This window comes from Malaclemys terrapin, chromosome 1, assembly GCF_027887155.1.
Source record: "Malaclemys terrapin pileata isolate rMalTer1 chromosome 1, rMalTer1.hap1, whole genome shotgun sequence".
Lineage (NCBI taxonomy): Eukaryota > Metazoa > Chordata > Testudines > Emydidae > Malaclemys > Malaclemys terrapin.
Window position 1 is genome coordinate 212,424,788 of NC_071505.1, and position 24,070 is coordinate 212,448,857.

The 24,070-nt window shown below is 40.6% G+C and overlaps 1 protein-coding gene across 1 annotated transcript in view; it reads right to left on the minus strand.

The window, feature by feature from the left end:
* Positions 1–24,070, minus strand: part of PHEX (phosphate regulating endopeptidase X-linked) — a 137,000-nt gene that overhangs the window by 41,932 nt on the left and 70,998 nt on the right. The window contains exons 13-14 of the mRNA XM_054006123.1: positions 5,314–5,391; positions 633–736 (exon numbers count right to left, since the gene is read on the minus strand). Coding sequence (XP_053862098.1) covers positions 633–736; positions 5,314–5,391 — 182 coding nt within the window. The remainder of the gene's footprint in view (positions 1–632; positions 737–5,313; positions 5,392–24,070) is intronic.

Here is a 24,070-nt window from a genome sequence, read left to right on the forward strand (position 1 = left end):
AGCTATGCATCAGTGCTGACTTTAAAGGTTTTATGCAGAAGAAGTCATTGTTCAATAGCGCGATTACAATAATTGATTTCTGTATATGTTTTAATTGGAATTTTAAGGATTTGATACCCACCAGTAAGAAAAAAAGATTTGATTACTCATACGTGTTAGACTATTGTATACAATACATCTTAACATTGTAATTTTAGAAGTAAATTTAAAATGTTAAAATGAAATTAATTATCTCTTGTTCCACATCACTGCTATCAACAGCAGGTAACTAACAATGCTGGCTGCTCTTAGTAATAACAATATTATCTCTTAATATTCTATTAATGGAAAATTTATTGAATAAAATCCCTGCTGTGCCATTCTAAATTCTTACTGGGAACAAGAGAAATAATCCAATTTTAATTGAGATTCAATTACTCTTTCTTTTCATTACATTAAACATTTAAGCTCCGTGAATATGAAGAGTGTGATGCTGCACTGGAACAGGACTGCCCAGAACTTTTAAGAAGTTTATTAAGAGATAAATATTTACAAGCATTTCTGAGTAACTACTGATTTTTTTCTGTAGTATTATTCCTTCACAATGAGGCACTGTGTGTAATTTTAATCAATGTATATGTTTGCCTACTCACTCTGTTTTTGGAACTTCTTTTCTAAGCCAGTAGAAGTCAGACTGGGCCAGATATTTGCGGGTCTGCAATACGTTGCCAAAGTAGTCATTTTCTGAAAACTTCATCTGTGTAAATAAATCATAACCATTAAACATGATCAACAGACACAAAGATGACATGAAAAGAATCAGAACTTTGACAGTAACGAGATAATAATAATGACTACAAATGATTTGGTTAAGGTAATGACATTATTCACATTACAATAGTTAGAATAAAATCCACCCTATTACAGAAGGCTTCACCAGGACCTCCACACTGTGGAATCTCTAGGGTCACCCTGCATAAGGGAAGGGTCAGGAGCAGAGCAGGTATATAGGGGGATCTCAACACTTTACACATCACATTGGATGGCAGGATGGTCATATGGTAAAGACAATGAGGTAAGACTCAGGATGTTGGGGTTCAATTCCCTACTCTGATACCAAACATTCTGGGTAACATTAAGCAACACTATTTCATTAAGAGTTTTGTTTCAAAATATTTTCTGTGCCATTAGCTAACTGGTTTTGGATCCCTTATTTACCGTATATAGGTGTCAGTAAGAAATCTTTTTCTAAATAAACCAAATACTCATACCATTTTTAAAACTAGGGGGCTTTAAATATTTTTATTCTTTTCTTCTATCAGTTATTGCCATAATCAAATGTTATACCCAGATATCTACTATACCATGGAAGGCTTAAATGTTTTTCAGTATCTAGCCATACAAATTTGGGTACAAGATAATGTTAAAAATTGCCGGGACAAAGCAGAATTACATTTAATCCAGGTCTAGGGCACACACAAAGAGTTAATAAGCCTGACAACTGATGAGTACAAGCTAAGCCTAAGCATGCATTTAAACATGAGAAGTTTATGAGCAAAAATTGATCTTCCCTGGGAGTTTTAATAATTGACATCAGTTATTTATTTATTTTTCAAATTACAACCAAAGAACTAATAAATGTTTTATCACAACAGTGGAGACAGGTACAAACTATGATTGTTTACATTGGCTAGCTCAGAGGATTGATAATTGGATACAAGGGATTTCACCTGTGGGTCACTGGTTCAAATCCAGGCTGTGCTGTCAGTGACTGTAGGTCATTATGATCTGATTGCTATTTAGTGGCTTATGTGAAATCAATCAGTTGCTCAGAACAATTTCTAGAGCACAAATATCTACTTCCTATAAATCACCGTACTAGATCAATCAGTAGGGGGTTCTCTAGATTAGTGCTTAAAATGAAAAACAACCACATTTACTGTTTTAGGTGAGTCATTTAATTCTGAATTAGAGAGGTGATAAGTCAGCACTAGACTCAAACTAGAGCTGTGTGAAATTAAATGTGTCAGAAGATTTCTAGGGAAATATTTGCCATATTGATTAGTGCAATTTGCAGTCCCTAAAATTTCACTTTGAGAAAAAATGTTGATGATATGCTATGTACATGTTGGAAATAGGAAAAACATGCATTTCTACAGGTATTATTATGTAATGCCATTTTCACATGAAAACGGGCTCATTTTGCTTTAAAAAGTATGCAACAAAATGTTCAAAGAGAAGTGATGTTTGAGTAATTTTGCATTTCATTGCAAATATTTTGCACACCTCCCCCTCAAAGGAATCTAGCAGTGCTGCTCTACTATCACTCATGTTAGCAGCATTTACAAATATGAGGGTTCACTTTGCCAGAAGTCTCCAATCTATTACCAAATTTCTCAAATATGACTAGCCATGCAAGAAAAAAAGGCTGTTAATATTACATAAAACCTGCTCATATCCCAATCATCCTTTCAAAAAATTCTCAACCTTGGGACAAAGTTACACTTCATTACCGACCTACTGTGTTGCATTTTTAGGGCCCAGCCTTACAAACATACTGCTTATGTCAGTGAGTCCATCACCTGAATGGCTTCTCCTCTATCCCATTAACACAGATGGTAAAGGTTCACAATATCTCCTCTCTACACTGTTTCCCTGGGCAGGGACCAGACTTGCTGAGTTTTTCCTTCTTAGAGTTCTGAGTGAACTATGCCATATTTAACAATGCCTTGTTTGGTTGGTTTTTGTGTGTGTATCGTCTATCGTCAGTTATAGTGGAGCAATTTTTTGCAATGCTACCATTGCAAAAGAGAGTCATGCCACCATGTCAAGTAGCTTAGTTTGTCCATGCAAACAACCTGGTGATAAAGTAAATATTTCTCTCTTCTGTTATTTGATCTTGATGTAGATGTAAGTCCTGTGGGTGGCTATTCCAGGTTTTCCTATAGCTGGAAACAACATGTTCTCCAGGAAGGATGGAAATACTTCCTTTCTCCCACCCTTTGTCAGTCTTGTCTACAGAGATTATCTTTTACTATGTGTTTGAACAGCACCTAGCACAATGGGGCTGTAATACTGTCTCTTATTGGGGGCTTCTAGGCTCAGTTATCAATAGGGGAAAACAACCCAAGCATTGAATAATAATTTGTAACATTTGGGGAGAAAATGTATTAGTTTGTTGAAGACATTTATTTTGAGGGGAATGTTAGGGGGTTCTTTTGTTTTATTATTAAATACAAAATTTGTGCTGAAATATTTTTATCTTGAAAAGAATACTTTGAATGTATTAAAACAGCCCTGCCATATTTTACAGTTAATAGGCCTGGTCCATCCTCTTACAGACAGAGGTGGAAACAAGGAATATCTCTGTTGAAAATCAAGAAAGCTACCCTGGCATCAATCTGGTGCAAGTTAGAGGAGAATCAACACCAATATTCAAACTGTCATAAGCCAGATCTTTCAGTCCTCACGATGGCATGACTCCTATTTAAATCAATGTGGATTCTTCTTGTATGAAGACTGCTGGACTGGACACATATAAATTAGATTTGGAAAAGATCTATTAGATTACTTAGTCCACCCCCCTACCATGGCAGGATTGTTTCCGAAGATGTATTTTCTATTGCTTTATCTTGTTTGCTTTTAAATCTCTTACCATGAGGTTTAATAGCATCTGTTCAATACAATGTAAAAACATTAATAAAAGAAGTGACTTGTTTTCATTTTTCAGTCTATTTTAACTCATCACAGACAGGACAGTCCCATCAGTGATGACAAAGCCAGTATTTTACACTGGAACTTTATTTCAATGCAATATTTGGCACTTAGCATGTCTGCTGCAAGCTCTAGAGACTGACTCTAGCAACCATCAATTTGTTCTAACGATAATTCTGGAAAAATGACTGATGATGGCTATGGCTGGCCACACCGAACATTAAATCACCCCCTTGGGTCTCTGCATAATATAGCTGGTATCCTCAGCTTCCATGCCTCCTGTCGGCCATTTGCCTCTAGCTGGGTCTTCTGTGGCTCAGCCCTCCAGCAAAGTCACAAAGTTCAAACCACTTCCAGGATAACAAAAAGGTCCAAATGAAAATCCAAACAAAATGAATCATTTTTCAGCCATGGTGGGATACTGAAGTCTTCTGTTTCTACTATATCAGGTCTCCCTCCCACAGGAACCTACTGTGCTCCCTGGGGGTTTCTCCCTGTAGGAGAATCCCGCCTCCTTTACAGTCTCTCTCTTTTCCAGGACCCACCACAGGGATAAATTCTTCCTTCCCAGGGAGGGGGGAGGGAAAACTTCCCTATCTCCTCTCTCCTGGGTCTTCGCTATGTGTGGAGCATGACTTGTTAGGGTTCTTTCCCTTGCCTTGATTGTGATGGGGATTAAGCAGCATCACAATAATCAATCTGTTGTATTGGCCAAGTTATACATAATACACAATGTTATTGTAAAACAAATATTCCAATGGGCATGTTGTAAAAAGAGTCTCCCTAGCTTGGTTGAGGCCCCTTGCCACACCCAGTTACCATCACAGGCTCGGCCCAATCCCAGGCCCCAACCTCTTAGTCCTTGCAGTGGGCCCCACCATTGTGGGCCTGCTTACTTTATTTAGGGGAACGGGAAAAGCAGAAGTTCAGAATCAGAGAACAAGCCCCTCCTGGGGTTAGCAAAAAGGTCAGTGGTACCACCTTCCTACAGTGGTGCCTGGGTAGCAGCTTTACTGGAGTCATTACAGCCAGGCAGGCAGGCAGCCACGTCAGACTCTTCCTACTGGGCTTGACACTAGGATTCAATGGATCCTCGCAGAGCTGGGGGATCTCTGGCATGGGGGGATTCCTCCTACTGCTTCAGCAGCCACTCCCTTCTGATGGCTTCCCCCTTGTTGACTGCAGCTTCCTCCTTTTATAGCCCTCCTCCCTACCATGCATGAATGTCAGGACCAGAGAAGCAGGGCTACCTTAGCACACACAACCTCCCCATATCCTTCCCTGTCAGCATGGGGTTTATCCACCCCATCACAATGCTCCATTCTTTCCTTTGTGATTAAGCTAAGTTGGCACCGAGACTGTGTGTTTAACTTTATTGTTCTTTTAAGATTTCAGTCTTGAGAGTGTGCTCAATTCAGAATCATAAGGGAATGGGGCAAATCAAGCAGAAGGCCACAAGCAAAGTGTAGCATGCAAGGGAAAAAATGTAAGTGTTTTCTGGCACCACCACCTTTATTTAAAAATGATGTAACTGTTTTGATTTTTGATGGCTGAAAGGAAAAGACCAAAAAACAGTTGTGACGTACTGTAAAGGAAGAAAACTATATACTGTACACTTACTGTTTTGATGTCTTCATTAATATACGTGTCATTCATTATAAACTCAGGGTAGCCCACTTTTGCCAAAACCGCTTTTGCCTTTGAAAGAAAAAAAATTGGATGGTTTAAACATTTAAAAATGCATTTCTTCCCTCATTGAAAGGACCGCACAGTACTATACCTCCCAAATGGCACCCGAATTTCACCTTCAACAGCTTGCTTAGGTGCAACAAATCAGTTTTAGTTTATAACACTGAGGGCCACATTGAGCTGTCAGTTTACATAGTAGCTCCACCAACTCCTGTAGAGTTACTACAGTGTGCTTGAGCACATAATCTGGTCCTAAGAGTTGAACCTCACTAAGGACTGCAAACAAAGTTAATCTAATGGTCACAACTTATATCTTTTTAATGTTTTAACATCCTATGAGCTGTATAACTACTATAGGACAGATGAAGTAAGCCCAGTTATTCAGATGTACGCGGGACATGGATATGAATAGGTCAGAACCTCAGCTGGGATAAACACAGCATAGTTCCACTGACGTCAAATAGGTCTCACCAGACAAGGATGTGGCTACGGTTTTCTGACGGAGAATGTGGTTTCTTCAGTTCATGCTGTTGAACTGTGTTTTGCTCATCTACCTGAGCCGTCTAATTAAAGTCTTTCCACTCCACCTCTGTTTTAACAGACTCCATTTCTTAAAATACTTGTTCCCAATAATAGTACAGAATCCTGTGTGTTCCTATGCTCAATACAAAGGCGATAGGAACATTAAAATAATGCAATTCACATTTTTACATTAACTTGGATTTATTCTGTTTCACATTTGTGAGAATTTGCCTTAGTGTTTATATACAGTACATCTTCTGTATATATGTATACACACACACAAAACACATTTATGTATGCACACACAGACACACACATATATATATATATATATGTGTGTGTCTGTGTGTGCGTCTGTCTGTGTGTGCATACATAAATGTATATATGTATATATATACACATTCTCAGCCAGGGTAACTGTTATGCCTGCACTTACGTTTCATAAAATCATGACACAAATTGGAAACAATTACATAAACTAACTTTATAATACATTTGTGGATTGCACCCCAAGGACATCCATCCATAGTTACTATGGAAACAATTTATTTCCTGGAGCAAAAGCAGAGAGAGAGAGAGAAAGTCTAAAAGATGAGGGGGGAACCAAACAAAATAAGACACATGCATGGAATAAGCTAAAAGGGATAGAGTGGGATGATATAAAATGTATATTTCCATGTTGTTTAGGAAGACAGATATCAATTTACCTTTTAGGACTATAGGACTTTTCCTTAAAACTTTCCTCTAGTAATGTGATCCTTTCAACACAAAAATCTGAGCCCATGTGGAGGCTGAAAGAGGAGAACCGTAATGAACTACGTGGCCCTTTCAAAATAAACCATCTTCAGCATATAGGCTCCAATCCTGCATGCTGATCTGTGCAAGAGTACCCCTGCACCCATATGGAGCCTCTTGACTGCAGTGGTTGCCTAGATTGATTGATTGATTGATTTTACCTTCCTTTGCAGCATGGGGCATGGGTCACTTGCAGGTTTAAACTAGTGTAAATGGTGAGTTCTCTGTAACTTTAAGTCTTTAAATCATGATTTGAGGACTTCAGTATCTCAGCTAGAGGTTAGGGGTCTATTACGGGATGGGAGTGGGTGAGGTTCGGTGGCCTGCAATGTGCAGGAGGTCAGACTAGATTATCATGATGGTCTCTTATGGCCTTAAAATCTATGAGTCTATATGATGGGGAAAAGCAATGCTACAATGTTTTCCCCCAAACATCCTTTTTTTCACTTCCCCCATTTTCAAAAAAACAGGATCTTTGTCTCTTGAGAGTTAATCTGTTCCTAGGGCTTATTTCCCAGTTGAAGTTATTGTCTTCTACTAGTGATATCACAATTAATTGTTGTAGAGATAATTAAGATGTCACAAACAGAAGATTACGACTTCAGGTTAGAAATTAACAGCAGGAACAGATGAACTCTTCAGCAAGAAGGATACCATTGTCATACAACTATCCCCAGTGATAGAAAAACAATAGAAGACAAATGCTCTACAGGAAATATGAAATGAGCCAAATTACTTCTCAAATAGAATGTTTTCTTAGTTTTTCATGAGGCACTGCAAGTACTGAAGATTTTTTTTAAAAAATGCTTGAGAAAACAGGAAAGAACCAGAATTCAGCTGTAGACAGCATCTATTTTTTGCCCTGCTTATGCTGTTTTGTCCAGTTGACTGAACTTTTGTGATGGATTGGAAAACTTCGGTACATTACTTTAGGGTTTTCAATGCTATTTGCTACTATATCAGTCTCAAGAAAGCAAGTAGGAAAACTCATCAGTTTTAATTTCCACTAAGTTGCCTGCTTAAATGAGTTAGGTTAGTCTCAAATGTCTTGCATGTATTCCAAAGTAATCATTTTAATCACTTAATTAAGCAATCTTTTGTGTTGCAGCTGCATAATTGAGCCCTTAACATTTTTGATTAAACCAACAAAAGAAACAAAATAATTTATAATAGCTGATGAACAATTGCCCTTTTAAAAACAATTCAGAATTAATGTGGATTAACTGCTCCAATACTGCATTGACTTTGAAAGCTGCAATCAGCACAAAATGTGGATCAAAAACATTGTTAAATATATTTAGGCAAATAACAAAAAGCACACTAAATGATAGTATCCCTTAAAAACATTTTTCAGACTGCCTTCCAGAGCCTTAGCAGCTGTAAACCTCACAGAATTCTGAAACCATCTTAGGCCCCTCAATCTCAGTGAGCAGGTCAATCAAGCATAGTCGTCACGCTGAGAGGAGCAAAGGTGGACCCTACCTCAAACCAGAGGTGTTAATGGTCTGATCTTGACAAGCGCATACTGCTCTCCTCCCTGCCCCTCAGAGATTTTGATTTGACCTTGAAGAGTTCATCTGCATAGACATTAAAATCTTTCAGAACCATAAAACTTTTCTGACCTAGAACTCTGTCCATTCAGCCAAGGAAGCTGAGATATAGGAGAACAGCCTGTACAACCCTGTTATTCTCATTTTAAACCTATTCCATTACTCATACACAAGGTGGACTCTCAAAACCCATCCATTTTTGGAGTGAGAAACATCCTACATTTAAGGGCAAATGGAACAAGTTCAGCCACGCCACCTCCCCATGGCTGAGGCTGAACAAAATGCCCTTCAAGATATATCTTGGCTACAGAGTCCTTTCCTCCAACATCCTTTCCCAAAGAAACCCAGCTGTTCTTTCACAAGCAGCTTGTGGCCCAATGGCCACTTTCAACTCATTCTCTTCCATACCAAATCATTTGGGATTCGAGGCTGCTAGCTTCATTTATACGCTGGATTGTAGGTCAAGTGTGACTGAAAAAACCACCAACTAGTGCTGAATGGCAGCCTGGCACTTTGTGGGAGAAAAAAGGACAGTTTAGAGCTATCACTTTTTCCCTCTAAGCCTCAGCCCCTCTACCCCAAAGATCCCTTATTATCACCTCTTAACATTTCCCTCTTTTTGTATGTGTTTCAGTGGTGAGATGCCAGTTGTGCACCATTGATAGATATTTGGTTCGTCTGTGATACTATCAAAATGGCCAATCAAGAGTGAGGCTTTGAACAATCTGCTTCCTAATAGCAAGTTTAACAACTGATTTAAATATCATTGACAGTCAGTTGTTATTTACCATTTATTTCATATTGCAGTATATGTATTGTGTGTGCGTGTGGGAGAGAGAGGGAAGGACAGAGAAAGAGAAAAAAAAATCCTGGCTAAATTGATATCAGTGTACGTTTTGCTATTGACTTCACCCGTAATTTTTTCCCCATTTCTATTCATTCCAAGTGTATTGCAAACCAGATGGCTGTAGATGCAAAATGAAATTTAAAAAAAAATTAATTAGCCTTGGCTTGCCAGCCTAAGTCAAATGTTTGTGTTTCAGAGCAAGAGAACATCATTCTGTTCTATTCAGATTCTTCTACCATGCCTTGGTATCTGAGCATTACAAGTGACCCTCTCACTGATCATTTTAATTGCTGGGCCTGATTTTCATTTACACTAATATCCCTTTAAGCCACCCTGGCAATGTAAAGGGTCATTAAAGTGGAAGTAAGTTACAGTTACCTTAAATTACACCCATCTATGTATATTTTACTAGAGTATATTCATAGCTTAAACAAACTCCAAAGAAAGACTATCGTGATTGTCAATGTGCTACATTATATCTCATTTTTATCATGATATAAAAGTACTTGGCTTCAAGCACTAACATATCCCTGTACATTGAAATAATATTGTATCTCTTGTAAAAATGTTTTTGAAATACTTGCAAAAATTAAAATTCACGAGTATGAAAAAGCTTTTTTGTACCGACCTTGAGAAGATTATTTTTATTTTTGGAAAGTCTAAAAAATTAAAAATTAATACAATTATAGTTCACAGAAAAATTAGCATGAAATCTAGTTCGAAAGCTAGAATCGTTCATGGCAAAGTAATGTTCCATTTAATTACACAGATTAATTCATCCTTTATGTACATGTCTGGTCTTTTCATTTTTCATTGAAAATATATGATTCCATCTGGCAAAATTGCTGCACACATATCGCTGGCATATATTTTAGTTTTAAACACAGAAAAGAGGAAGAAAATAGGGCGATGGAAATTTGTAAAACGTAGTGAGGTACAAATATGGGGCTTGAGCCAACTCCCAGAGACATCACTAGACAGACTCCTACTGACTTCACTGGAAGTTGGATTGGGCCCATCACAGTGATGTATTTTATTTCCTCAGCTGGTGCAACATAAAACGATTCGTGAACAGCAAACTCTGCAATCAAAAGTGAAGTGGACACTCAAACACAAACCCTTTTATTGCTTGGTCTAAAATGCTAAATGAAGTTATCAAGAGTGCTTGATATGTGCAGAGCACAGTACAGAACACAGCTAGTCATTAAACTGCTGTGCATGTGGCTGTTTTTAAACATTGGTTTTAACTGTTGGTCTTTTTATATTTGTAATGATTAAAAATGAATTCAATTAACTTAACTATGAAACTTAATTTATCAAGATTCCAGGGTGGTGGAGCGTTGTTTAATAACCAATTTGCACACCACATCCAACTGGCCAACAGTAAGTCAAGCTATTATTTTCCTATTTCAGTAGTTGTTTTATGTGTTCTAACTTAATGTGGTTATTATTGCCTCCTTCTTGCTACATCCTGAGTTCAACAACAGAAAAATACCAGGTGACGTGACTAATCACAACTCAGCAACACAGCACAATTATCAAATATCTGGTGTATGTGTATATATATCTCCTCACTATATGTTCCATTCTATGCATCCAATGAAGTGGGCTATAGCCCACAAAAGCTTACGCTCAAATATCTCTAAGATGCCACAAGTACTCCTGTTCTTTTTGCGGATACAGACTAACACGGCTGCTACTCTGAAACCTGGTGTATAATAGACTAGCTCACGGCTGCTACTCTGAAACCTGGTGTATAATAGTCACAATGACCTGTTTTCAATCAACTCAGAGAGTAGAGAAAACTTTGTATTTGGTGTATTTGGCAAATGCCAGTCTGCTCATGGACATCCCAGGAGCAGGAAAAAAAAAAACAGAGGGGGACTTTGCCAAATAAATTTTTTGTTGGCAATTATTCACTGAGTTCTAACACAATAGGGGTGATATTAACAGTATTATTTCACTTTTATTATATCGCCACTCCAAGAAGTTGAAACTTCAGTAGGACCTCACAGCATGGAGATGTCAGCACACCAGTCTGCATGACTGAGACACTCTTTTCTGTTATAAATCCCTGCCAATGCATTCTGGTCTAGTATGCTTTGAAGACAAAATCTTCATGGCTGGTTCAAGCAAAGCGGGCCCTTCCTCAAACCCATGATTCACCTCTGGGGCTGCAAGGCCCAAGATTCAAGGCAAAATCCTGACCCCATTAAAGTCAAAGGCAAAGTTCACATTGATTTCAATAGAACCAGAATTTCACCCTCTGTGTGTAACATTAACCTAACCTCCCACCCACTTCTGTTCAAAACTCCTATGACATGCAAGAGAGGAGACCCACGCCCTTCCTGGCTTGTGAAAGAGTCATGAACAACTGGTACCACTCCTGACTAAAACAGTCAACACTTCATTCAGAGAAAGAATCTTCGCTTTCTCCTTCAAAACACAGTAGTCCAACAAACATTAAAGAAAACAACCCCGGACACTTCCGTCCTAGCCAACCACCAATAAACAGTGATGGGAAATGTCACCTCCACCACTAGACCCCTCACTTGTGGAGTTCCACAAAAATCAATTCTCTCTTCAGTGATTTTCAACATCTACATGCAACCACTAGGTGAACTGGTCAAACAACATGAACTTAAGTTTGAGCAATATGCAGATGATACACGGTTCTACCTATCCTTCACCTTAAACAATCACACCGTTATTACAAAGGTGGCCTATTGCTTGGATGGGATCAGCTCTTGGATGAAGTTGAACCCAAGCAAGACAGAAGTGATGCTGGTGGGCCAAAGAAAGTACTTTGAAAAGATTGCAGCCATGGTGCAGTCTCCGTCGGTTGCAGATACACACCCACAATTAGTGAATTCAGTCCGTAGTCTATGAGTACTCTTGGATTCCTCACTGATGCTGAGATCTCACATAGAAAGCGTTACCTGAAGATGCTGCTATCATCTCCACCTAGCTCCTGGCAGAAGGAGACCTGGCCTCAGTTATTCAAGACTGTATCACCTCTCAGCTGGGTAACAGGTTCCTAAGCCTTAGGAAACTCCAGCACATCTCTTTAGCAACACAGACTACTATGCACATATCAAATCTGTCATCTGCTCTCTACACTGGCTTCCCATAGAATTTTGAATCAAGGTCAAGGTCTCAGTCCTTATCTTGAAAGCACTCCATGACCTGGGTCCAGGATATCTAAAAGACCATCTAAAGCTCCAGGACACAGCCCATGGTCAGCAACACTACTCCTCTGGCACAATGGAACTATAAACAATAAGACCAAAAGCTCATTTGTGCTAGAGACAGAACTGTCTCTGGGCATGGTCCAAGAGTGTAGAATGAACTCCCCCAAGAACTATGGACCACCACTAACCTCAGCACCTTTCACACCAGGTGCAAGGTGCATTTCCTTGACCTTGCCTCTCTTACATAAACACATAACAGGTAAATTAAAAAAAATATACAGACAAAGATACCCCACTGCACATGCTTCTTCCTCTGAGGAGAGGATGAGAGAACAAATAAAACTTGGCAGATGTGTAGTCATGTTGCTTCACGCACTACTGGAAAGTGCTCAGATACTATGATGATGAGCCCACTACAACAACAACGTGAATAGAATAGAATGTTCATTTCTTTAGATGTCAGGCAGCATGGCACCAGAATTGTCATGTGAGTTTGTAAGCAATTAAACAGGAGGAGCCACGGTAGCAATTAAGAAGAGAAATTCCCATTCTCAGGGAGTTTACACTATCATCACCATATAACTCTCAATCAACAGCACTGCACACAGGGCCGTCCCTAGGGGAGTGCAGGGTCCGGGGCGGAAGTGACAGATCCGTCTCTTCCGGGACCCACCGTGCTGGCCATTCGCACCAGCCCACGGGACCCTCAAAAGCATGAGGCCCAGAGTGGGGAGGTCCAGGGAGCCTGCCTTAGCCCGCTGCGCACCGCTGCTACCCCAGAGCCCCTCGAGGTAAGTGGTACCAGGCCGGAGCCCACACCCCAAACCCCTCCTGCACCCCACACCCCGACCCCCTGCCCTGAGCCCCCTAAGCTCCTGCCTTGAGCCCCCTGCCACACCCCACCTGCACCCCCCCGCCCTGAGTCCCCTCCCGCACTCAGCACCCCTCCAGCACGCTGCACCCCTTGCCCTGAGCCCCTTCCTGCACACCACACCCCCTCCCGCACCCCAACCCCCTGCCCCAGCCCTATGTTATGGCCCTGCATACAATTTCTCCATCCAGATATGGTCCTCGGGCCAAAAGGTTTGCCCACCCTGAGCTAAACTGTAGTTATATCAGAAGAGACATACTCCTGTACATTTTACTCTATCTCCATTTCCCATTTTTACCTATGTTGTGATGCTACATCATGAGATTCAGTTACTTTATGTACAGACTTGTATGGTGGAGGAGAGATGACAGATTACACGACTACACAGTATACATACTCACCACAGAACTGGACTGTCAAATGTGAATATTCATGGCACTCAGAAAATATTCCTGATAACCTTTCATCTATGATTACACAGTATATATGGTCGGATCTATGCTTACTATGTCCCTTGTAATTTTGAACTAAAGCAATAGGTTGATTCCAATGAACCAACTGCATTTTGGTATTTCATGCTCCATATCAACTCTGACCTGAATCAAATCCAATATCTAAAGCTATCTATAAATGTATTAAGAGAGAACACAGTGAAACTAGTCATAAAGCCAGTGAAATGATCCAAGCCTTAAATCAGTTTATTCTTGGCCCAAATGCCAACTGACAGACATATTAAAAAGATTTAAAATACTGAATGGGAAGGAGCTCAAGTGTTTGTTTTGGAAACTAATGCAATAGATAAGCCGTGCTCTTTGAGAATTTAAATAAAGCCAAGTCCACAGAAAGAGAGTCTCCTTGCTGAAATAAAGCTTCAACCATTCAGACTAAATCCAGTGGCAGACTACAGTTTACCAATATGAAGTATTATTTTGGAAGTCAACAGTTGTTTTAGCTTTTCATTGGAGAGGTCTAAAAAGAGTCTTCAATCCCCAGTTAATGGTGAACAGTATAAAACCCAACACCAATCAATACAAGCAATAAAAACATACAGATCAGATATTAACAAACAACTTTGTCCTATCTCTAGTCCCACTGATGCCAACGGTAAAACTCCCGCTTTGACGGGAGCAAAATGATAATGCTGAATGCTTTGAAAAATCTTACCCTATGCCTGTATGCTAGGTCCTTTGTTTTATAATGTAGTTATTATTAACCTCAGGGCTACAATAATTCTTCCACTTTTTCAGATACATAAATGTGATTGGACTTAACCTATAGTTGCAGCTGTTACTGTTTCTTTTTAGTGAATGTATTACTATTTTAAAAGTGCCAGACTGGTAGCCCTATTTTATCCACAAGCATCTTGGCTTTTGCAAGATAAGTTCAGAGAAGGATGCATTAAGATCCCAGTGAATGATTAATGATGCTCCTTTTAATCCAGGCAAAAAAACCCCGCTATGACTAAATTCTTTAGTGTGTGTGTGTGTTTAAGTTCATTAGGATGCACTTTTTTAAAAAAAATAAATAAATAAAATTTAAACATTGAGCAAATTACCACTCTATTTTTCACATTTTACAGTTCATAAGTGAGGACACCCCAATCCATGAATAAAATCAAATGATTGATTGAGGTGGGATTGAAACATGTAGCAACAACTGCTGTTGGGGGGCAGTAGGGAAGGGTGTAGAGCTCTGGGGAAATTCTGGAAGACATGTCTGACAGGCAAAATGCTGCAAGAACTCAGGGAATCCCATATGGAGCACAGATACCGCGCTACCCTTGGAAAGGGTGCAATGTCTACTTCTGGCCAGTGAGAGGTAGATGGGGACATGGCCCTTCCTCCTCTCTGCCCTCACTGAAGATGGAGTAATTAATTCCAAAAACAGCCCTAGGCCTGAAAAATCCTTGCACGGAAAGGGCCCAAGAACAGGCCAGCCCAAGGACATGGTGCTCCTCCCTATGCTGGAAATTCATGGGAGGAGAAGGTCCTTAGGTCCTCACTTCCAAACCCACAGTGTGATCCAACACAATCTAGGACTCTGGGCACAGTTTTCTAAAGTGCCTAAGTGACTTAGGAGCCTATGCCCCATTTTCAATTGGACTTAGGCTCTTAAATCACTTAGGTATTTGAGAAAATTATACTATCCCTCGATCTCCAGATGATGTTGTGCTTTCTCCAGAACCAAATGTTTCATTTTAACAAACAACCTTGTTATCCCTCCCTTTGAAGTCATGCTAGATTTTCTTCCCAGGTGTGTTTCATTTCAGAACCCAGGAGGGTTGTTATTTAAAAAATAAATGCATACAAACTGCACCTTCATCTGTTAGCGCATTGCTCTAATTATTCCATTAAACGCTTCTTAGAAACCTACTCCGTGCCTCACCCCCAACCTGGAGAACTCCTGAGCAATTGACCTCTACTGCAAATGGTTGCCATGCCACCCATTGCTGGAAACATGAACAGCTCTGAGCAAAACCTTTTTGGGTGTTTTTTGTTTAAGCTCTAGCATGTCAGGAGATTTAACAAAGAGCACTGCATTGATTGACATGGTAAAAACCCCCAAGGGCTTAAGAAATTCAACGTGCTAAAGGAAAGTTTAGGTTCTGAATAACATAGCATCATCTGTGCACAGATATAAAGGGAGCATAAGGGAGGGAGAGAGGGCAAGGAGGCTCTCTCCTGCTGCAGGGCCTGGCACTGTGGGATCTGTGGTCCCCAGGGTCTGTCTTGATAGCTGTGAGGGGGACTGTGAATAACCCGCTGTTGACAGTGACAGCCTTCTAACCCAAGCCTTCTGTTTGCATCAGTTGACATTCGTTTAAAATTTCCAATGTTATCTTCACCTGGAAAAGGGATATTTTTTACTAACAAAATCTAAGAATTTTCTTTATATTTCTAGTTTCCTGAAAACCAGTGGGAGCCTCTGACCCCATCAGTCTGTGTGGCCCTATGCTTTGCAGGGCCTAAAGTCCAGAATCAGCCAGCAAGTGCATGGACTTTAGCATTTCCCAGAAACTTAGCAGCCATCATGGACTTAAATTCAAGCAAAGACAACTGTATTTACCCTTCCCTTTCCCTGATCTCCAAGAATAGATTCCATCCATATGGTGGTAAATTGTTCACTCTGGAACTGAACAACCATATCTCCAAAATACCTAGAAAATGCCTCACAGCCTGAACATTCAACCATACTGAATGCTAACAATGCAATATACTCAGTCTGTCACCCACTTGAAACAGTTCTTATGATCAGAGCTTTGCAGCTGTTGTCTCACTCTGTGGAGAGGAACTCTGTCCACTTGAGCAGAGCCCCTTCTGTGCAGACTTGCAACGAGCACACCAATATTACTCCCCTTACCATCCCTACCCTCCCTTCAGACAAGAAAACAGACACTCACAGACACACAATGCAGGCAAGAAGGTACAGAACAAACAAACAGAATAGACATTCTGTTTTCTACCTAGGAAAGGGTCTCTCCTTCTAGTAGATATCACTTGTGAGAAATCCCATTCTTGAGCTTAGATTACTTCTAAATTTTAAAAAACTTACTTTTCAAAGTTATCAAGGAAGAAGCAGACAGTCACCACTTATTTAAAAAACGTAGGCACATCAGTGTTTGCCTAATAAATGTGAGTAGCTGACAAAGCATCTTTTCCACTGAGAACTGCATGCTGCTTGGTGAATAGCCAATAAGGAAGCAGCCTCTTCCTGCATCTGATGATCTCCGTTAAAAAAAAATACCTCTGTAAACTCTACCACCACCAGAGTCTGGAGCATTTCAATGGGACATTTAACATTTCTCTTCATTATTTTGTTTCAGACATCATTGGCTAATGAAATGCTTGAGCAATTTAATCTCTGCTGATGTTATAACAAAGGGCTGGTCTACACTTAGTCCGGACTTCGGACTAAGGTACGCAAATTCAGCTACATTAATAACGTAGCTGAATTCGAAGTACCTTACTCCGGACTTACCGCGGTCCAGACGCGGCCGGAAGTCTCCCCCCGTCGACGCCGCGTACTCCTCTCGGCGAGCTGGAGTACCGGCGTCGATTGTGAGCACTTCCGGGATCGATCCGGGATCGATTTATCGCGTCTTAACCAGACGCGATAAATCGATCCCAGAACATCGATGGCGTGCCTCCGGACCAGCCGGTAAGTGAAGACTAGGCCAAAGTTTCCCCAAACTGCATCATCAATTCTGCTGTCTAGTACTCAGGGTATTAAAAATATGCATTAGCACATAGAGCTGCACCAATGCAGTTACTCCTGGTTTCACCAGCATAAGGGAGAGGATTATGGCCACACAAGCCAGCTAGCCTGCCAGGACCAGCTGTACACAAAGTGCAGTCAAAAGCACATGTAGATTACAGAATCTGGCCCTACACTGTCCTTTATATCTGCTCTCAAATTAAGCAAAGCACATCGTCAAATATCAAAACAGCTGGCTAAACGAAGGTGACAATTTTTGAAGACAAACAGTAGCTAGGCACCTGCCTCACACTGGAAGTCTGCCATTAGTGGCTTTGAAAAGACTTGTTGGAAACACGTATTTTTAAATAAATGGAACATGAGTGATTGGTTTCCACCAGCTGATCAAGCCATATCCTAAATTTGTTTTGCTGCAACTGGGTTTGGAACCTGGCTTTTAAAACATGGCTGTTTGGGCAGTGAAGACAGTGCCCAAAGGAACCTCCCCGCAGAACCCATATTGAAGAATCTATCCTGTTACGGTAGGAGGTGCTCGTGGTTGGCACATTAGGGGTGGTTGATATATAAGCACCCAGGATTAAACTCTCCATAAAAGAATTAAAGATGCCATGTAGTAACTGCACCCACAGAGTCAGTAAGGGACCTGGGTATCATCCTTTCTCACGGGATCTTTCTCAGCTCCTTTCTCAGAGCTTCTGGGCAAAAGAAGGGTCCATGACCAGGTCACCTTTTCCAGACCATGCAGTCTGAGGCAACACTTGAATTAAGGGTTTCCCAGGGTAAGGTTCAGGGGCTAAGGAGGAAAAGAAACAGTGCCTTGTTAAGCAGTTGGATTTGTCTGACTTATTGGCTTTGGCGCTATACAGCGTTGCAACTTGCTGTGCTCAGGGGTGTGAAAAAACACCCCCCTGAGCGCAGCGAGTACAGCGCTGTACAGCGCCATTGTAATCAGTGCCTGCCGCGCTGCACGCTCACTCACAGCGCTGTAAGCTACTCCCCTCGGAGAGGTGGAGTACATACAGTGCTGTGAAGTCCCAAGTGTAGCCAAGCCCTCAGAGAGAGTCCTGGAGAAAGACACAGGCCCAAGGAAGCTGCTCCTCGGAGATGGGAAGGCAGAGGCCTTACTTGGGGTTTCTGCCTGTATGTAGCCTGTTACAACCTCTGCTCAAGGAAACAGGACATGTGTTCATTTTGTAAATTCAAGTAAGAATGTACTTTATTCTGCCTCACTGATTCCAGCTCCTAACAGGAAAATGGCCTCCAAGGCCTCAGAGGGAGGGCTCTGAGTACTTCAGGGAATTTTCTCCCAGGAGTCTGGCTGATGGGTATCACTGACATGATCAGGGTCTAATTTATCACCATTTTTAAGGTCAGCAAGGAATTTCCCCCAAGGTCAGATTGGCAGAGACCCTGAGGGGGTTTCGCCTTCCTCAGCAGCATGGGGCACAGGTCACTGGCAGGTTTACACTAGTGTAAATAGTGGGTTCTCTGTAACTTGAAGTCTTTAAATCATGATTTGAGGATCTCAGGAACTCAGCCAGAGTTTATCAGTCTATTACAGGAGTGGGTGGGTGAGGTTCTGGGCCAGCGATATGAAGGAGGTCAGACTAGATGATCATGATGGTCCCTTCTCGTCTTGAAGTCTATGAGTCTATGAGAATTCATTACTGCTCAGCAAAGGGGCAATAATCCTTTTTAAAAGGGGTTTGGTTTTGCAGGAGAAACAGCAAAAACAATGACAGTCAAAGCTAAAACAACAAAGTTTGCAGAAATGAGAGCAACTTTCTTGCACTTCAGAAGAATTAATTTTAAGATGGTGTGTATCACTGCTTTTACACAGCATTTCCACCCCAAAAGCTCCAGATTCATGCCCAATTTTACTTGTATGTATGTCCCTCCATCTTTTTCTCTGTCTCTCTGCCTCTGTTTCAAGCCTGAGATTTGTCACAAGTGTTTTGATATCATGCACCCACTCTGGCCTTATGGAGTTGTGCTTGGGTGTGAAAAATGACAGCAAGAGATCAGGGTTAAATGCAATTTCCTTTCCCTTCACCCATTTTTCACTATCTGTCTGCATGGTGCTCAGGTTATTAATGGAACTGACATCACTGTACAACTGACTGAGCAGTAGCAGCAGCCAGATAACAAGGGAGAAGCTGACAGCAGCAGATCTAGCCTCACAGATAAGATATAAGCAAACATGCCATGGCTATTAGCTTCAGCTCGGGCCAAAGATGAACATTTCATATGGTTACTGAGCAGAAAACCCCAATCTTCCTGAGAAGATTAATTGAATTTGGGTTTTGAAAGATATTATTCTCTGGGGCCAAAATAAAAGTTTATTGGAGGAAGAAGTGTTGGACTTGTAACTATGTATTGTCAATCCAACCGCAAGTGAAGATTTCTTTTTAATCCAGGAAAAAAGCGTAAAATACTTTCACACTGAAAGGAAAGTCTGCCACTCGTTTTATCTGCCAGTTGAAATGTTATCCTTAACACTGTCATTTTCCAGACAAACGCAGAAGGGTGTTAACTTCAGTGTCCTGGCAAAATTCCAGTCTGGGTTACTACAGTGACCTTTCCAGATTCCCTTCCTCATTTCCAATGAATACAGTACTCTTCACTTCCTTCCTTCAACCTGTCATGTAGTGCTCTTCTCTGCACACATTCATGAGCATAGTAGGAAAAGGATTAACCACTTTGTAAAGACAAATCTGAGTTGAATGGTGGTATGTTTATTGTCCTCTAAACCTGTAGGGCAGTTCAGAAACACAGTTAAAACATGGTTCAGCCCCACTACACATTCCAGATCATATTTTAACTGTATCAGTAGACTAACCTTTTGCAGCCAGGTCCCCCAACGGTGTAGTTGTTACAATATAGCTTGGCATCTTAATCTTTAATGTCTACATCAGAGCACTGCCACAACCCAAGACTACAGAAATACTAAAATATTCTACTTCAGCAAAATCATCACTGAGGCTCAGTCTGCACTAAAGACAGGGTAGATAGGTTCGTGATTAAAAGCACAAATCTGGAAGGGAGAAGCCTGGGTTCAAAGGTTTCTAAAGGCACAAATACCTAGTTCGGCACCTAACTCCTAGTGAGTTCCATCTCTGCCTTTGAATGTTTCCCCCTCGGTTCCCAGGTCTTTCTGAAGTAAGGTGTCACTGAACAAGAGTAAACCTAGCAGGGTCCATTAACGTTTCTAAAGTAGATTTAAGGTTTGTGAAGTGCTTTTAGATCTTTGGATTGAAGGTGCTATATAAACATAAAGGAAGGGGTGGGGTCTTTAGTTTTGGGACTCACTCCTATATATGGTCTGTCAGAGCCTGGTTTTGTTAACTTTTCAGACACACTGAAACATCTATCTTTTCCTTCTCTTTTCTCAAGCTACTGATGGGTGGGCTGAGGCTCAGGACTGGTTAATCTGCAGAAGTACTTTTGCATTATTTGGTTTATAACCTAAGGCAGTGTTTCCCAAACTTGGGAAGCCGCTTGTGTAGGGAAAGCCCCTGGCAGGCCGGGCCGGTTTGTTTACTTGCCGCTTCTGCAGGTCCAGCCGATCGTGGCTCCCACTGGCCACAGTTCACTGCTCCAGGCCAATGGGAGCTGCTGGAAGCGGTGCGGGCCGAGGGACGTACTGGCCGCTGCTTCCAGCAGCTCCCATTGGCCTGGAGCGGCGAACCGCAGGCAGTGGAAGCTGCGATCAGCTGGAACTGCGGACGCGGCAGGTACACAAACCGGCCCAGCCCGCCAGGGGCTTTCCCTACACAAGCGGCGTCCCAAGTTTGGGAAATACTAACCTAAGGGATAAACACAAACAATAGGCTGGTGCTTATAGACATTTTATTTCTGAAAGACAGAAATGGAAAGCATTATTATTTAAACCATATTAGATCAACAAGCTATAAACTAGTGCTGGGCAGGAAATGGTTTGCCTTTCTCATGAACATTTTCAAAATTTTTACATTTATTCCCATCCTGAATAAGGACAAGGTGTCAAAATCTCAAAAATATTCAGGAGCAGAAAACTCCCCAAAAAAGTTTTGGTTCAGATCAATCAAAATGTTATGTCTGATCATTTCAAAGCATTTAATCTCAATTTTGATAATTTTCTAACAATTTTTAAAAATATAATTAGCTTACATTTCTATCTGAAAAGTCATTTTGGAACTAGAAAACCAGAACTTTTCATTTTGAAAATGTCAAAACAAAATTTGTTTTGACAATTTTGGGGGAGGGAGAGGGTTTGACAATTTGAGTCAAAACAATTGTCAAAGCCACCCTTTTCCCCATAAACAGTTCTGGTTTTGACAAATTGACATTGTTTGACAAAAGAAACATTTTGGTGAAAACTTTGTGACTAGCTCTTCTTTAAACATAGTTTCAGAACAGTTTTGGCTCCTGTCACTGACCAGGAATACCATAATTAAAGCATTTAAAATTGGTTCAGCTAAAATGGTTATGACTCTTATTCAGTAAGGTGCCTAAGTAGTCCAATTGACTTCAACGGGGTTGACTTCAATCAGAATACACAAGTGCTTAAGGCACATGCTTAAATACCTTTTTGAATTGGGGCCTTTGTTCCTATTATAGATAGTCCTAAATTACTCCAGGCATTGGTTTGTAAAGGCCATTGACCTGATCTGCACCACAGACGTCAATGGGAATTTTGCCTCAGTTTATATTGTTTGATTCTGTTTCCAGTGAAGTCAATCAGACTTGTGCCATTGACTTCACTGGGAACAGAATCAAGCAATGTAAGCAGAGACTAAACTAAGAAACATAGCAGAGAATTATGCGTATGTTTTTCTATGACTCTGCCCTATCTATCTTCAGATTGGGAGAGATGGGATTGGAAACAAATATTGTAAATAGGACTTCCTTAGAGAAAGGTAAAACCGGGCAGCAGTCAAATCCAGTAGGCAACAATATTACTTCAGAGTGACCTTGGGATTTGTGCTCTGTAACCTAGAAAGGTTAATTATGTTACAGAAAGATCTTATTACAGAAGCACAAGATATTTTGGCTTGTCATTTGTACTTAAAATTTTTAAAACAGTGCTTCATCAAAACAAATAAAATAACTTCATAAAAAGCAGTACATTTTCATACTTTTGGAAAATATGTCTGGGTATATAGATCTTGAATCTTACTCTCAAGCCCCCCATTAAACTCAAGTACAAGGGGCATTTTAAGGGAGGAAAACAAAGGGGTGAGCAAAAAATTAATTTATCTTGCCCATGCCCAAGAAACACAATTATAGTTTACTTCTCACAATGATCATCTGCCAGTGAATTATCATTTCTGAAGAAGCAGCAATAAATTATGATTTTAAAAATTAGGATCATCATTAGGACATGATTACAAGAGTCATGTTTATGTAGTTATAATTTTGGATTCTCTTTTCTCTCTTCAGGTCCATCCTTAGGAAATGCAGCTGTCAGTATCATTAGGCTGATATAGCAGTCTGCTATCAACACTTTCATTGTCAGGAAAAGAAAAGGCCCTTTTTGCACATTTGTCAGCTTTCCCAACAGGCTGCAAGGTGACTCAGAGCTGGGCCAGCACAAGAGCTATTGAAGAGGTATCTCTCCGCATGACTGACATAATGCATACAGCACATGCCAAAGACACCCATTGAGCTGCACTCATCTGAATAATTTAGCTATACTTAAAAATGAAGGCAAAATTTAATGACCCTCACAAAATAGGGAGTTTAAAAAGTGAGAGCAGGAAGCAAAATGGGTTTTAAAAAGAGAAAAATCAGAGGCCTCCATCTAAGACTCAAAGGATTGACAGGAACAGTTTAAACACATCCTTGATTGTAGCCAAATAGAGTATAATAAAGTAAGACTAACAGAAGAAAAAGGAAACAGAATATGAAAGCCTGGTGCCAGATACTAGACTCTGATTTAACTATGATTTTTAGAAATACCATGAGCTCCATCCAGAGAATTAGGTGAGAATTGCATGTTAAAAAAACAACACCCAAGCCTGTTAGGATCCGTTTCTTTGGGTGTTTTGTTTTTGGTTGGGAGGGGGCATGGGGGGATAGGCTGCTTTCAGTAGAACTGGTTTCAATTCATACTTACAGCATAGGGGTTTGAAATGATTAAAAGACAGGATTTTTATTATGTGGTCTTATTCCAGAGGGAAAGAAACACTTAAATTCCAGACTATTCCAAGAGGAAAGGTGAGATTCCTTGAGATAGAGAGCACAAGGATGCAGAAGTGGTGCTCAAAAGGCCACATAAGCTTATACTTGCTAAAAAGGCCAATTTTCAAACCTAACACTGAGCTGGCTGCTCTCCCAAAACCAAACTATGGCAGTGATTCTACCATAGGGATCCGCTCCAAAGCCTGCCTAAATCAATGGGAGTCTTTCCATTGACTTCAGTGAGATTTGGGTCAGGCTTATAGAAGGTTGTTGTTCAGCTGACCCCTGGCACTATCTGCAGTAAATACGTGGAAGCGAGTATTGAGGCTATCCCGATCACAAGCAGAATCTGCAGTATCCTCTTTGAGGTGATCAGTAAGCCTATCAAGCCATTTGCAATACAGTGGAGTCACCTAAACATAAAGACATATGAGCCCATCAAGATCATGTTAGAAGAAGAGAATTTTTTCAAGAACATTTTCAATGCACAAAACCAAAACATACAAACAAAATGTCTTTTACCTGTTGCACAATA